The following is a 15,256-nucleotide window of genomic DNA, read 5'->3' as shown; positions in this document are numbered from 1 at the left end:
AGGAAGAAGCCCCGCTAATGAGGGTCAATCTTACACTTATAAGAGGTAGACATTAAACAATGTAAAATAAAGCAAGGGTTACGGGAAAGTTCCCTATGTCCTAAGGCAAGATTTTCCTGTCACTGATATTAAAATCCTCCCATTAGAAATGTGTATTCCTAGGTTAAGACATTGTCTTCCATTATAATTAAGTTGACCATTGTCCAAATTTGCCCAGGAGAGTTTTGGTGTATTCCTGTTATCCCACTATACCATCTGGTTTAGCATTTGTGCAGAAATAAGAGCCTCCATTTGGACACTCAATCGTGGCCACCTTATTATAATGCAGGGCTCCTGATTCTAATAGTATATTGGGCTTTGTCAGTCCCTGTACTTTCATACGATTAAATCTATTAGATGCATTCTGCCCACAGAGACAAACCTTTGAGAGCAGACTGGGATGGGAGGAGAAGGAAGGGGCAATGATGATGACATTAAAACAGCTTTGGGATGGCAAGTCAAGGGCCAGGCCCAAAAAGCTGCAAAGAAAGATGGATATCTCTGGGGTGTCACAGTTTTTCCCAGCTAGAAGTTCTAAGTCCCCCCATTTACGACCGTGCCAAAATTAGAGACTGCATCCTCTTTTGGAGCTGGGTCTTAACTGGATTCTTTTTACCTCATGAAATGATTTCAGCAAAAGAAACTGAAACCAATGAAAGGGTTTCATTTTTCCAGCAAATATAATTCTGAGTGTAATATCTGGATATCACTTGACCCTCTTCATGGTTCTAACAAAAACACGATTCTTTGCAAACGGGCAGTTCAACGTGCCCGAGGTAATGGAACCCACTTGGTCTGAGTTCAGCAAGGGCTTTTAATTCATCACTCAGCCCTGTGAAGGTCACCATTCTCCAGCAGCCAAGGCACAGCAGTTCTGACCCTCTCCATTATTTTTCCCAGGGCAGGCATTTGGGACATGAAATAATACCCAATCAGAATTGTATTCAAAGCAAGTTCAGTGGTATCATCCAATCAAAACTGCTCATGTTCCATTCAGAATACTGAAATGCAGGGATTGTTTTTGGTTTCTGATTTTTGGGTTTCTCTTTTGCACTTTAATAAAAACAATCAACTACAAGCTAACATTATTTCTATATAAAATCTTATAAGAATTATGAAAATGCTTCATGTTGCCTTTCCTGGTTGATTTGTATTTTTTTCATCATGGGAATGAAGTATAACTGCTTATAGTTACTTCCCTCATTTTATTGATTCCAAGAGAAGACAGAATTGTGACATGGGATCATAAAGAACACTGACCCAAAGAAGAGTTATTTTTCTTTCTTTCTCTGTTTCTTTTGGTTTTTTTGTTTTTGTTTTTGTTTTTTTTGAGATGGAGTCTCACTCTGTCACCCAGGCTGGAGTGCAGTGGGATCTCAACTCACTGCAATCTCCACCTCCTAGGTTCAAGTGATTCTCCAGCCTCAGCCTCCTGAGTCCTGAGTAGCTGGAATTACAGGCGTGTGCCACCACAGCCGGCTAATTTTTTCGTATTGTTATAGAGATGGGGTTTCTGCATGTTGGCCAGGCTGGTCTTGAACTCCTGACCTCGGGTGATCCACCCGCCTTGGCCTCCCAAAATGCTGGGTTTACAGACATGATCCGTCTCACCCGGCCTCCAAGGAAGAGTTTTCTAAAAGTCTCATTAAATAACATCCCTTCAATTCCCCCGATATCCCTTTAACTTTCCAGTTACCCTGCTGATCACAACAACCTTTTGTTCTAGGCTCAAGACCAGATTCTTTTCTGAAGGACCCGTTTTGATATTTTCCTTTTTTTATTTAGATAAAACGAGACTTTGCTCTTGCCTATTTGAATGGAATCCTGCTCTTTGGACATATGCTGAAGATATTTCTTGAAAATGGAGAAAATATTACCACCCCCAAATTCGCTCATGCTTTCAGGAATCTCACTTTTGAAGGTACTGATCTATAAAGAGCAAATAACCCCAAGGTGAAGAAATATGGACTTTTTGAGTGGATTTGGGGCAACAAAGAGGGTTTAACAATAGATGATTCCACAGCTAAATCCCTTTAAACTCAACTGGATGCAAACATCATTACATAAACTTTGAGGGTGCTGTTATTGATAACTGAACCCCAGTTTATGCTTCAGTCTTTTAGAATCTTTGGATGTCACAGAAAGGGCAGGTAGTGCAGGTTTTGTACTTATGAACCAAGCTCCTCATAAAGCATTTTGAGCGGTGATATCCTGACTGTGCTTGGAGACTAACAAGAGGATAAATATTTGCAGTTTGATTTGGGTCCGTCCATATCTCCTTTCTGTCCTTCTAGGATCTGGGACCCTGTGTTAAACCTTTAGCTATCAAAACTCCACAAAATAATACCCTCCAAAACAACATGAATCTCCTGAACTGCATGGATCAGCATTGCCCTTTCCTACAAGTCCCTAGTGAAACTCCCATCTTTCATTTCCCAGATCTCATCCTGAGACTGTGAAGAAATTTTCCTCTAAATATAATGTGTACTAAGTCAAAGAAAAATTATAGTGGCCTTTTCTAACTTGCCGCAGAGTCTTACTCTAGGACACCTTTATTTTACTGCAGAGTAAGTGACTGTCTCTGTAGGCTTCGGAGGGCAGCAGATGCCCAGCATTAGGACTGAGGGCTGCACCAGTGGCTACGGTGTATGACAGAGGTGGGAAGAGATCACTTCTGCTTCACTGAAGATGCAGCGAGGGAGACACAGTAATTTGTTGGTCATCCCATGTGTCCCAGGTTCTACCAGGCACTTTATATGAACTCTTAATTTCCTCACTTCCATGACCATGGTTGAGCATTTTAATGGATTAGCACGGGCTTAACATTTGGCTTAACATTTAGGAAACAAACAAATGTTGGTTCCCGCCACCTACCAGCTGTATGACCCTTAATATCTCTGACTAAATAAATTATTTCTCACCAATATAACAGAGATAATAATAGTTTCTATATCATGACATTCCAGGAAGAATAGTATGATAATGCATATAATCACTTAGCACAGAGCCTGGTATATTGTAAACAGGAAATAAATGTTCATTGTTACGTTGAGCCATGTGAAGTTGCTAATTTGATCACTTTTTTTTTTAACTAAATAGGTTTATCTTATATTGCTATTTCATAGATGACAAAACTGAAACTCAGAAAACTTAAGTAATTTTCTTCAATGTCTTCAGCAAACAAGTGATAGTGAAAAAATTTTGATCTTCCTACAGTCTATGTTAAGATTGCGCAGTGACCCTATATACCATGCTAGGAGTTCTGGAAATATTCTTAGCAAAAATGTATCACTAATAATCAAGAGACTTATTGACTCATTACATTTAGTACCACCCTAAATGCAATGAAAAGGTTTTTTGTTTTTTCTAAATAAATACATCTCCCATAAAAATGCCCTCCAGAGATCTCTGGGCCAAGAAGCCAATCCAGGTGCCATCTGATTAGACTATTAATGTCAACAGTGTTTTCAGTACATTTGAAACAGAGCTATTTGAACCCGTTTTACCCTCTCTGTCATGATCCAAATTATGTGTCAGGCAAAAATCAACAATGGCCTCTAACATACTCTGATCTTGCCCTAGGGTATGACGGTCCAGTGACCTTGGATGACTGGGGGGATGTGGACAGTACCATGGTGCTTCTGTATACCTCTGTGGACACCAAGAAAGTATGTCTCACTGCTTGTCAGAAAATGCAGGGTGCTGTGACTGGGTGAGGAGGGATAACTTAGAAGAGGAGCACTAGCAAAGGAATTAGAGAAACTATGTTTAGAATCTGAAGACAGTTCATTTCAACTTCATAATTACACCCCACTTCGGGTAGTATTCCTGAAGCATTTTGACCCATAAAACTTCTTACTCAGAATATCCACTTTATTTACTATTAATATGTCTATACCTCTATATCTATATCTATATCCATCACAAGTCTTTCCTAATAATTTTTTACTCATTTTCACAACTAAAGATTTCAATGAAATATTCCCTGTTATCTCCATTTGAACTCTCAGGAAAATCATTAAATGGGTACATCTGAGCCCCAAATAAACAGCCCTAAAATGCTATGCTTTTATTCATATTATATTCATTTTTTTCCCTCACCTACATAGTAGGTTCTTTAAAGAAAAGAAGTGGTCTACTCACCTCTCCATCTCTTCAGTGCATAGCTTCTTATCTGGCACACCATTGATGGCTGGTCAACATTTAATCACAAAAAACAAACAAACAAACAAAACACCTGTCTTCATGTCATCCAATGTTGTATTCATCCAAACTATAAAAGCCACTGTTCCAGCTAACCAAGGGGTCGGTAAAAAGGTTTATATAGGAGGCCAGGTCCTAACATAACATAAGATGTATTCTTTTTTTTTTAATTTTCCAATGTGAGTGTTATGACACCCTAAGTCATATACTAAATGTGTCTATCAACCCAGCTTTGTAAAAGACATCTGCAATGGAAAATGTGAAAAGCTAGAGAAAAGATGTCCAGGTTGAGAAAGCTAAACCAGAAATTTGCTAGCAGCATTCCATAAATGTAATTCGTAGTTTCTAGATCCTATATTGAACCTTTAATATAATGTTATGTTTAGCATACATTCCATAAGAATACCTTAACATAAGATCCTATCAATACTTCAGTTACTAATAGCGATTACAAAGGTACATGCATTCCTCTCTGAGTTATTCGCATCTGGGATGGTGCCCATGACCTTCATAGACAGAGGCAGGCAGAAACAGGTGAGATCTAATGTCAGTCTCATAACTATACTTCTAAATGGAAAATGTTGCTCTGTGCATTTATTCTCTCTATAAGCAAATTCAGTTGAATTTTTCAATAATGTAATACCATAGGTTGTGGTATATAACATGTATATTTGGGGAAATGGGATCTTCTCAAAATGTAAGGTTAAAAGGATGATAATCTATATCCAGGATAGGTCTCAAGAGAGATTCAATATGCCACATCCTAATGTACAGGAAAAAGAGAGAAAGAAAAAGTAATGACAATATAACATTGGGCTGGGTGCAGTGGCTCACCCCTGTAATCCCAGCACTTCTGGAGGCCGAGGCAGGTGGATTACTTGAGGTCAGGAGTTCGAGACCAGCCTGGCCAACATGGTAAAACCCCGTCTCTACTAAAAATACAAAAATTAGGCAGGCATGGTGGTGCATGCCTGTAATTCCAGCTACTTGGGAAGCTGAGACAGGAGAGTCACTTGAACCTGGGAGGCGGAGGTTGCAGTGAGCCAAGTTCACACTACTGCACTCTAGTCTCGGTGACAAAGTGAGACTCTGTCTCAAAAAAAAAAAAAAAAAGAAAAAGAAAAAGAAAATATAACATCGTTGTCCAGAACAGTTTGAGGGTACAGTGGTAAATTTAAAAGGATGGTCATTGATATGGTTTGGCTGTGTCCCCACCGAAATCTCAACTTGAGTTATATCTCCCAGAATTCCCATGTGTTGTGGGAGGGACCCAGGGAGGTAATTGAATCATGGGGGCCGGTCTTTCCCATGCTATTCTCGTGATAGTGAATAAGTTCTCACGAGATCTGACGGGTTTATTAGGAGTTTCTGCTTTTGCTTCTTTCTCATTCTCTCTTGCTGCCACCATGTAAGAAGTGCCTTTCACCCTCCACCATGATTATGAGAACTCCCCAGTCATGTGGAACTGTAAGTCAAATTAAACCTCCTTTTCTTCCCCAAAAACGAGAAGAAAAAATTGTTTTGCCCAGAGGTTTCATGGACTCACAGTTCCACATGGCTGGGGAGGCCCCACAATCATGGTGGAAGGCGAAAGGCACATCTTACATGGTAGCAGGCAAGAGAGAATAAGAGCCAGTGAAAGGGGAAACCTCTTATAAAACCTTCAGATCTCGTGAGACTTATTCACTACCACAAGAATAGCAGGGGAAAGACCGGTCCTATGATTCAATTACCTCCCCTGGGTTCCTCCCACAACACGTGGGAATTCTGGGAGATACAATTCAAGTTGAGATTCTGGTGGGGAAACAGCCAAACCATATCAAGTCATCTTTCAGATCTCCCTTACAAAATTGACTCAATATATGCAGCAGTAATTTAAGAATATATTAATATTTCCATTGGCAAATTACTTGAAAATGAAATCTTTTATTTTAGAAACTAATTAGTGTCATGTACAAGAAAAGTATATTAGAGCCAAGGAATAGAAGAGATTAGAAAATTAAGTAACTGATAGAAGTTGAGAAGTGTAGTTATTTCAGGGCCCCTTGACATGTATCAAAATGACATAATAGATTTTAGCTCTGCTGCATTTTCTTGAGAGCTTTTTTCAAAAGCAACTTAATATTGTGGAAAACACTAGTGTTTCATTTGTCATGTGACTTGGAGCTAGCCGTTTAATATTTCTTGGCCTCTAGTTTAACATTTGAAAAATGAAAGACTTGAACTAGTTCACTAAAGGCCCACAGAATCTGTGCTGGACAGACAGGAGTTAATGGTGTAGTGTATGGGCATAATGAAATAGAAAAGTAATCGGTCCATCTGAACTTATATCTATGTTCATGCTGGGAACCAATAAACGATCCTAACTAGCTGGTTAACAGTTGCCTTTTTTCACTGAGAAGTGTTATGTAAATCAAGTGTCATTGAGTAGAATCATTAATCTCACCAGAATTTGTTCTAAAATGATTTACTGTTCATCCTTTTCCTTTTTTGTGCCCTGACACAGTACAAGGTTCTTTTGACCTATGATACCCACGTAAATCAGACCCATCCTGTGGATATGAGCCCCACATTCACTTGGAAGAACTCTAAACTTCCTAATGATATTACAGACCGGGGTAAGATATCCCTAATGAATTTTCTTTCCCTAACACTGTTTTCCTGATAAGAAAAGTAAACTCTATTGTTTATGTAATTAGCCTGTGCTTTTTGCTGTGTTTTGTCTGCTGTCCCAGTTTGATTTGCTGGGTTTGTAAATGTGGTCTTTACTTCCCTGCACAATGAATGATATTATAGTTCTGATTCAACACTGATTTCTGGCCAGGCGTGGTGGCTTATGCCTATAATCCCAGCACTTTGCGAGGCCAAGGCGGGAAGAATACTTAAGCCTAGAAGTTTGAGACCAGCCTGGGCAACATGGTGAAACCCTGTCTCTACCAAAAATACTAAAAGAAAAAAAAAAAATTGCCCAGGCATAGTGGTGTGCACCTGAGGTCCCAGCTACTTGGGAGGCTGAGGTGAGAGGACCACTTGAGCCCAGGAAATCAAGGCTGCAATGAGCTATCTTGTTCTACTGCACTCCAGCCTGGGCAACAGAGTGAGATCCTGTCTCAAAAAAAAAAAAAAAAAAAAAAAAAGGAAAGAAAGAAAATATTCTTATTCTCATTTAGCTATACCTGTCTTTAAAATATGTCTTACCATTTGACATAAATTATTCCACAGAAAACCGGGTTTGACAACTGGCAAAAATGAGCACAGAGACATACATTCTTACTCCATTTACATTTTACTGCAATACGCTAAAAGGTTGTATATTTCAGCAAGAAATACTTGACATATCAGGCTGAGGGGTGACCAGTGATCCTGGCCTTTATAGTCTCCCCTGTTCCCTCCCTGGACACATATTTGGGTTGCAATGATAGTTACCCACCTACTTAAGATTAGGTCCTATCATGTCATGAATAGCCCTAACATGACTTGGCCAGCTTTCACCCGTGCAAGCTGCACACTGACCATCCGCAGCAGGCAGGGCCAGTCAGGATCTCCTAGGCAATGAGGTCTCAGGAAAATCTGTCCATGACTGGCTTGGCCAGGGCTTGCCATAATGAGCAGTAATTCCATGTGACTAGGAAAAAGTCTTTAGGAAAAAGTCTTAAATCTGGACAGATATTTAGTCCAAAGATTAAAAAAAAAAAAAGTAGAAACACCATCAATAAAATTATTTAGAGCCAAGCATGGTGGCTCACGCCTGTGATCCCAGCACTTTGGGAGGCCAAGGTGGGAGGATTGCTTGAGGCCAGAAGTTCAAGATAGCCTGGGCAACACAGTGAGATCCCATCTCTACAAAAATTTATAAATTAAAGCTGGGAGTGGTGGCTCATGCCTGTAATCCCAGCACTTTGGGAGGCCGAAGTGGGCGGATAACGAGGTCAGGAGTTCAAAACCAGCCTGACCAACATGGTGAAACTCTGTCTCTACTAAAAATACAAAAATTAGCTGGGCATGGTGGCACGTGCCTGTAATCCTAGCTACTCAGGAGGCTGAGGTGGGAGAATCGCTTGAATCCAGGAGGCAGTGGTTGCCGTGAGCCGAGATCACACCACTGCACTCCAGGCTGGGGAACAGAGCGAGACTCCGTCTCAAAAAAAAGGAAAAATTATAAATTAGTGGACATAGTGGTGCATACCTGTGGTCCCAGCTACTCAGGAGGCTGAGGTGGGAGGATCACTTGAGCCCAGTAAGTCAGGGCAGAAGTGAGCCATGATTGTGCCACTGAACACCAGTCTGGATGACAGAGCAAGACCCTGCCTCAAAAAAAAAAAAAAAAAAAAATTAGAAAATTATGATATATTTACAAATAGAGCATCAGGCAACCAATTAAAATAATTATTTACAAAGAATGTTAAATGACATGGGAAAACTTATGATGTAATGTAATAGAAAAATACAGCTTCTTATTTAATGAGATTCTAACTTTGTAAAACAATGTATAGAAATAAGACTGGAAAGAAATATGTTAAACTGTTAAGAGTGGTGTCCTCTGAGTGATGGGATCCTGGAAGATATTTTTTTGCTTTATTCTATTTTTCTGAATTTTCCAAAATTTCCACAATGACTCTGTATTACTTTATTATTTTCAAAAAGTATTAAAAATTATAAGCTACAAATATTTTTATACCAGCTCCGCTCTATAGCCAGAAACTCTGAAAGTTTGATCTGATATAAAGGGAATGTTTCTGGTTTGAAGGGCTTGCTTCTGTCAGAGCTATACCTACATTTCTAGTTTTCTTTCACTCTATGAGTCAAATTTAGTCCAAAATGATTCCCGTACTTTTATCCAACAGGTATTAGCAGCTGATTAATGCAATGAGGGAGGGGGGGATGAAGATGGCATTCTTCTAGACAATAAGCAATACTGAGCTGACTTCAGATTTATTGCTATGGTTGCTTTTTAAAGTTGAGTTTTATTTAATAAGCTTTTAAAACTATTTCTGGAACCATCTTCAGGTTTTCTAGTTTTAAACCAAACTTGACTTCTGAAATATATCTCTTTTCTCATGGGCTTCTGCAACTCTCAACTTCTTCCTTTTGTAACTTTTTGAGTTGAAATTATGCTTTCTTTCTTCTTAATTATAACTGTCAGTGACAATGTTAGGTTTGTGTTTTTAATATATTTCCTTCAAGTTTTTTGGTGTTTTGGTTATTCAGTAGGTATGTGATCTGTAAAGTGCTGAACTTCTCAAAAAGTATTTTTTGAGAGAGTTCTCCTTACTTAGTTCTCCTTACTTACTACATTTAGCTCTAAACTTTACCAATGAAGCGATAATATAGGAGTTAAAAAGAAATTATTTAGGCAGGTAGCGAGGGTACTAGAGTCCTCAGTCAGTAAGTCTTTTTCTTTTCTTTTCTTACTCTTCTTTTTTTTTTTTTTTTGGAGACACTGTATGGCTCTATCACCCAGGCTGGAGTACAGTGGTGCAATCTTGGCTCACTGCGAACTTTCCCTCCTGGATTCAAGCGATTCTCCTGCCTCAGCCTCCCCAGTAGCTGGAATTACAGGTGCTTGCCACCACGCCTGGCTAATTTTTTGTATTTTTAGTAGAGATGGGGCTTCGCCATGTTGGGCAGGCTGGTCTTGAACTCCTGACCTCATGTGATCCGCCCACCTCGGCCTCCCAAAGTGCTGAGATTACAGGTGTGAGCCACCGTACCCAGCCAGGCTTTTTCTTTTAATTGAAAACAGCCTCCAAACCATTTCTTTTCTAGCAAAAAGCAGCCTGAAAAGCTGAGCTGCAAGAATAAATAAGCAAGCTGGAAGTTCGCATAGATGAATGCCCGCAGCTGTACTAAAAGCCAGGTCCACCCAATATAGCGATTTCCCCTCCCTTTTCTTTGTAGCCATGTGTAGGGGGTGTCGTTGTGCCGGCCAGGTAAAGCCACATGTGTGGGTGTCATGGCGCCAGCCAGGCAGAGGCCACATTTGCATAACACAAGATTAGGGTGAGAGGATCAGTTTCTTCGTGGGCTGTGTTAATGGCACACTGGTCAAACCAGTCCCCTGGGCCCTATATAAATCAGACACAGCCTCCTCAAGCATCCCTATATAACCTACTGCTTCCCACCACAAGCAGGGATTTTCCCCTTCAGAGCCTTCCTACCTCTCTAGGGGTGAGCTGCTCTCTTCTTTCCTGCCTATTACAGTTTTCCGCTCCTTACCCCGCTCCGTGTTTGTGTCTGTGTCCTTAACCTTCTCGTCACGAGATGACGAACCTTGGGTATGTCCCCAGACAATGAAGCCGCTTCAGCAACTCAACCTTTGAAATAGTATAGAAATAAGATATGCATGACTAGAACTTTCATCTGTGCGCACACAGCTACTAAGTAACGAAACATTTCACCGGGAGATTACACTATCCCCGTTCTTTCGTTTATTTAACAAAGATGTTTACTTAATGCCAGACAATGTTCTGAGCACCTGGGAAACAGCAATGGACAATGCAGATTTGGTGCCCGTCCTCATTTCCAAGTTCTCAGCATCTGCTTCCTGTATCACAATGACGTCCAACTGACTTCCTGCATTAGTCCTGCCCACTTCCATCCAACCCATCCTGCTACCAGAAAGAAAGCACAAGTCCAGTCATGTCACTGCCCTGTTGCTAACATGTCAATTGGCAACTCTGCTTTACCTACAGAATACAGTCTAAAATACTTAATACAGCACAAAGTGCCCGTACTCTCCCTACTTCTCCAGCCTTATCTTTTACTCACCTATCCCTTCCCCATGCCCTCAACTTCCTCCCTACTTCCTTAAAGAGTCGTGCAAATTTATGCCACTGTGTCCTTATTTATGCTGCTCCCTCTGAATAGAATTTATCACATCTCCATAGAGGTGGGAAACATCTACTCATCTTCAAGATTTAACTTGAATCTCATGTTTCCTTAGCTTTTTTTTTTTTTTTTTTTTTTTGAGAGGGAGTCTTGCAGTGTTGCCCGGCCTGGAGTGCAGTGGCATGATCTCGGCTCACTGCAACTTCCGCCTCCCAGGTTTCACGCCATTCTCCTGCCTCAGCCTTCCGAGTAGCTGGGATTGATTACAGGCACCTGCCACCGTGGCTGGCTAATTTTTATATTTGTAGTAGAGACGGGGTTTCACCATGTTGGCCAGGCTGGTCTCGATCTTCTGACCTCGTCGTGATCCACCCGCCTTGGCCTCCCAAAGTGCTGGGATTACAGGCATGAGCCACTGCGCACCCTCAGGGCTTATTCTTTATTCATATCTCCTTGCCCCAACACAGAGCCTTGGAATGAATAAATGAATGAATGAATGACAACGTGAGATAAGGGAGTATATTTCTACTCTGGACTTCAGTATTCATCTATACTGTTAATTTCAGTCAATTTATTTCTCTTTTCTAAGTGTGAGTTTCTTCCCCTGTTAAATCAAGAGTTTATCAGGTTCCTTCCAACCGTAATATCATTTGACCTGGAGGTTATACTCTCTCATTCATTGTGAGATGAGTTAAATAGAATGCGATAACTACAGCAGCCACCAGAAGGCAGCAGAAGCTTAACCTTGGAATTTAGATCGTGATACTGTGTTTATCTAAAAGGCAAAACTAAAAAGCTTGTTTAATTAAAAATGACTACATTTACATAGTATATTTAAGTACTATATATAAATATTACAATTATATCTAGTACAGTGAAATGTTTATACTGTAGGAGGCAGAGAATTGAGGTGGGCTGAGGAGTCCCTATATTCCCTCCAGTTTATACTCTAGTCTAGGGGATGTGCAAATTTCATAGAATTTGATAGACCAGTGAGTGTTGAAAATGTATTTCTTGTACTCACTTTTGTTTTCTGTCTGGGGTTTAGGGCGTGAGAATGGTGGTAGTGGCAATGGTGGTGATAGTGATGGAAGTGGTGATTGTAGTAACAAACAGAATTCACCAGTTAGATGTGCCCATAATGCAAGTTCAACTCCAAAGTATGAATTTATTTCTGCTCAGTTGAGAGTAGAAATCCGAAGTTCACATTTTCACTGTTGAAAATTTCCCCTGAACACAAAACAAGTTAATAGAGGCAAAGTCACATGTTTGCAAAGCATAAACTCTTCAAATTCAGCCCTTATACAAAGGAGCTGTAGTATTTATCCCAAGCTAAACCATCTACTTCAGAAGGACATAATGTGATTAAACAAAAACAGTTTTAAAATACACGTGACATGAGACCCCTAATGGCACAGGAGTCTTTCTATATGAATTTATTTATGTATTTTAATGTCCAAGCACCTTCTCCTTGCCTCTTCTCAGGCAATAAGATGACCAGGGCCAGGTTTTTCTCCTATTATTTTTTATTAGCCATTTTTATTGATACTTTACCACATACCAGGTCTTGTGCTGGGTGCCAAAGGTATAAGGATGAACAGGAATGAATAAGTAGGACATGGACTGTACCCCCAGGAGTTTAGATTACGGTGCCATGATAGAGAATACAACGTGAGGGTTTAGGATGCTGCTTTCATAAAGAGATCCTAATACCTCCTTTTCAGGGGCACCTACATCAATTATATTTTAGCACAGAAAAATTCACGTATGCCTGGGCACGGTGGCTTACGCCTGTAATCCCAGCACTTTGGGAGACCAAGGTGGGCATATCACCTGAGGTCAGGAATTCGAGACCAGCCTGGCCAATGTGGTGAAACCCCACCTCTACTAAAAATACAAAAAATTAGCTGGATGTGGTGGCGTGTGCCTGTAATCCCCACCTCTACTAAAAATACAAAAAATTAGCTGGATGTGGTGGCGTGTGCCTGTAATCCCAGCTACTTGGGAGGCTGACGTAGGAGAATTTGAACCTAGGGGAGCGAAGGTTGCAGTGAGCCAAGATCGTGCCATTGCACTCCAGCCTGGGCAAAAAGAGCGAAACTCTGTCTCAGAAAAAGAAAAATTCACACACATGATTTTAAAATCCAGTAGCAGATGTGTTCCTAATGGAAAGTGAATGTGCCTGATCCCACCTCTGCGCATCTCCGCTCTCTCAGTCATTTCTGCTTTTAGTGTTTTGCATATCTAAATAAGATGCTTCTATTTCTTGATGTATAAGCTTTAGCAGTTATCTATTAATTTTTTGTATTGATACATGAAGATTTAGCTCATCTTCGCTAGCCGTCTTTCTCACTTCTTCCCATATAGTTATATCTTTTTTGTCAGTACAATTATTGAACACCTTTTTCATTTTAATTAATATGCATGAGCTTCTAGTGTTGTCCTATCAGTTGTATATAAAATATCTTGCCTCCCACTTTGTAAGATGAAGATGTTAGTGCCACAATTCTTTCTTCTACCTCCTTCCCATCTCCAAACTTCTCCTATATTTTGTCTTTGCCAGGGTTGATAATATTTATTTGGTAACCAAAATAAAGACCTCTGTTCTTTACCTATAACTTGATTCTATAAGTTGAAAACAAGGAAACATTTTCATTGTGTATACATAATAACATCTTTCTTTTTTTTTTCTTCTTTTTTTTTTTTTTTTTTTTTTTGAGATGGAGTCTCATTGTGTCTCCTGGAGTGCAGTGGCACAATCTTGGCTCACTGCAACCTCCACCTCCTGGGTTCAAGCGATTCTCCTGCTTCAGCCTCCCAAACAGCTGGGATTACAGGCGCCCACCACCACACCCAGATAATTTTTTGTTTTTTTAGTAGAGACAGGGTTTTGCCATGTTGGCCAGGCTGGTCTTGAACTCTTGACTTCAGGTGATCTGCCCCTCAGCCCCCCAAAGTGCTGGGATTACAGGTATAAGCCACCATGCCCGGCCAACATCTTTCTATATAGCCCCAATGTCTCCCTTTTGTACCACAAAGGAAAATTGATTTTCTCTCCTTTTTGAATACCTAATTCTGAAAGTCAGGGCACATTTTACTTTGTTTCATTTTGGACAAATGTTCAACTTCCTTGAACATTTTTTCCTTAGAATTCCTGATTAGGTTTCTCTTTTCTTTCCTTGCTGTATAAAGAAACATGTCTTTTTCACCATATTCCTAATCACTTCCCAGCTTCTTCCACATTCTGTCTATTGCTTGGAATCTATTCCGTTTTTAGTTCTTGAGCCTACTGACTTCCTAATAGGGATTCATTGCAGCATATATGAACCACGACTTTCCCATGCAGTCTTATTGTTGCTGTCCTTCTCTGTGTAGGAGTATTCCTTTGCATACTCAGACACTGCTTCAGTGCTTCCTTGGGTTGGATCCACATTTTCCTGGATTCCACTTACTCTTCTGACAGTCTGTCAACTTACTCCATCTATACAACTCCACCCACACACTAGTGTTCTAGTAAATAAAATCCCATTCTTCATTGACTTCCCTCACTAACCCAGGAGAGCTTAGAAAGAACTGGCATGCAACACCGTCACTTAATGTTCTATACTGACTTACTCTTCTTCCAGTGTGTGCTCTGTATTTAAAAACAAGTTGTCTCAGTTGGGTGTGGTGGCTCGTGCCTGTAATCCCAGCACTTTGGGAGACTGAGGCGGGCGGATCACTTGAGGCCAGGAGTTCATGACCAGCAACATGGTGAAACCCCATTTCTACAAAAAATATAAAAATTAGCTTGGCATGGTGGCGCACACCTGTAATCCCAGCTACTCTGGAGGCTGAAGCAGGAGACTCACTTGAACCAGGGAGGCAGAGGTTGCAGTGAGCCAAGATTGCACCACTGCACTCCAGCCTGGGTGACAGTGAGACTCCGTCTCAAAAAGAAAAAAAAACAAAAACAAAAACGTGTCTCATCCTCTATGAACCCTTCTTAGGTATATTGGTTTCAAGGACACAAGGTAGACTTCTAGCACCAACATTTTTTTGTGTGCTGTGAACTATTTTATGTTTGTGTAACATTTGGTGATTGCTGTTAGTAAGAATAGAGATGTATATGCTGTCAGAACAGCCAAAATTAAACCACTTTCCCTGACTGTTCAGAGAGTAGAGACACGGGACTTACATTACCAGA

General features: G+C 40.4%; 1 protein-coding gene across 1 annotated transcript in view; it reads left to right on the top strand.

Moving 5' to 3' along the window:
• GUCY2C (guanylate cyclase 2C) overlaps positions 1-15,256 on the top strand; it is an 82,175-nt gene that overhangs the window by 20,039 nt on the left and 46,880 nt on the right. Inside the window, exons 8-10 of the mRNA XM_025403755.1 lie at positions 1,825-1,960; positions 3,622-3,707; positions 6,749-6,860. Of these exons, the coding sequence (XP_025259540.1) occupies positions 1,825-1,960; positions 3,622-3,707; positions 6,749-6,860 (334 nt within the window). The remainder of the gene's footprint in view (positions 1-1,824; positions 1,961-3,621; positions 3,708-6,748; positions 6,861-15,256) is intronic.

Source organism: Theropithecus gelada, chromosome 11 (assembly GCF_003255815.1).
Source record: "Theropithecus gelada isolate Dixy chromosome 11, Tgel_1.0, whole genome shotgun sequence".
Classification (NCBI taxonomy): Eukaryota; Metazoa; Chordata; class Mammalia; order Primates; family Cercopithecidae; genus Theropithecus; species Theropithecus gelada.
The sequence above is the reverse complement of the archived record's forward strand: the minus strand, read 5'-3'. Positions and strand labels throughout refer to the sequence as shown.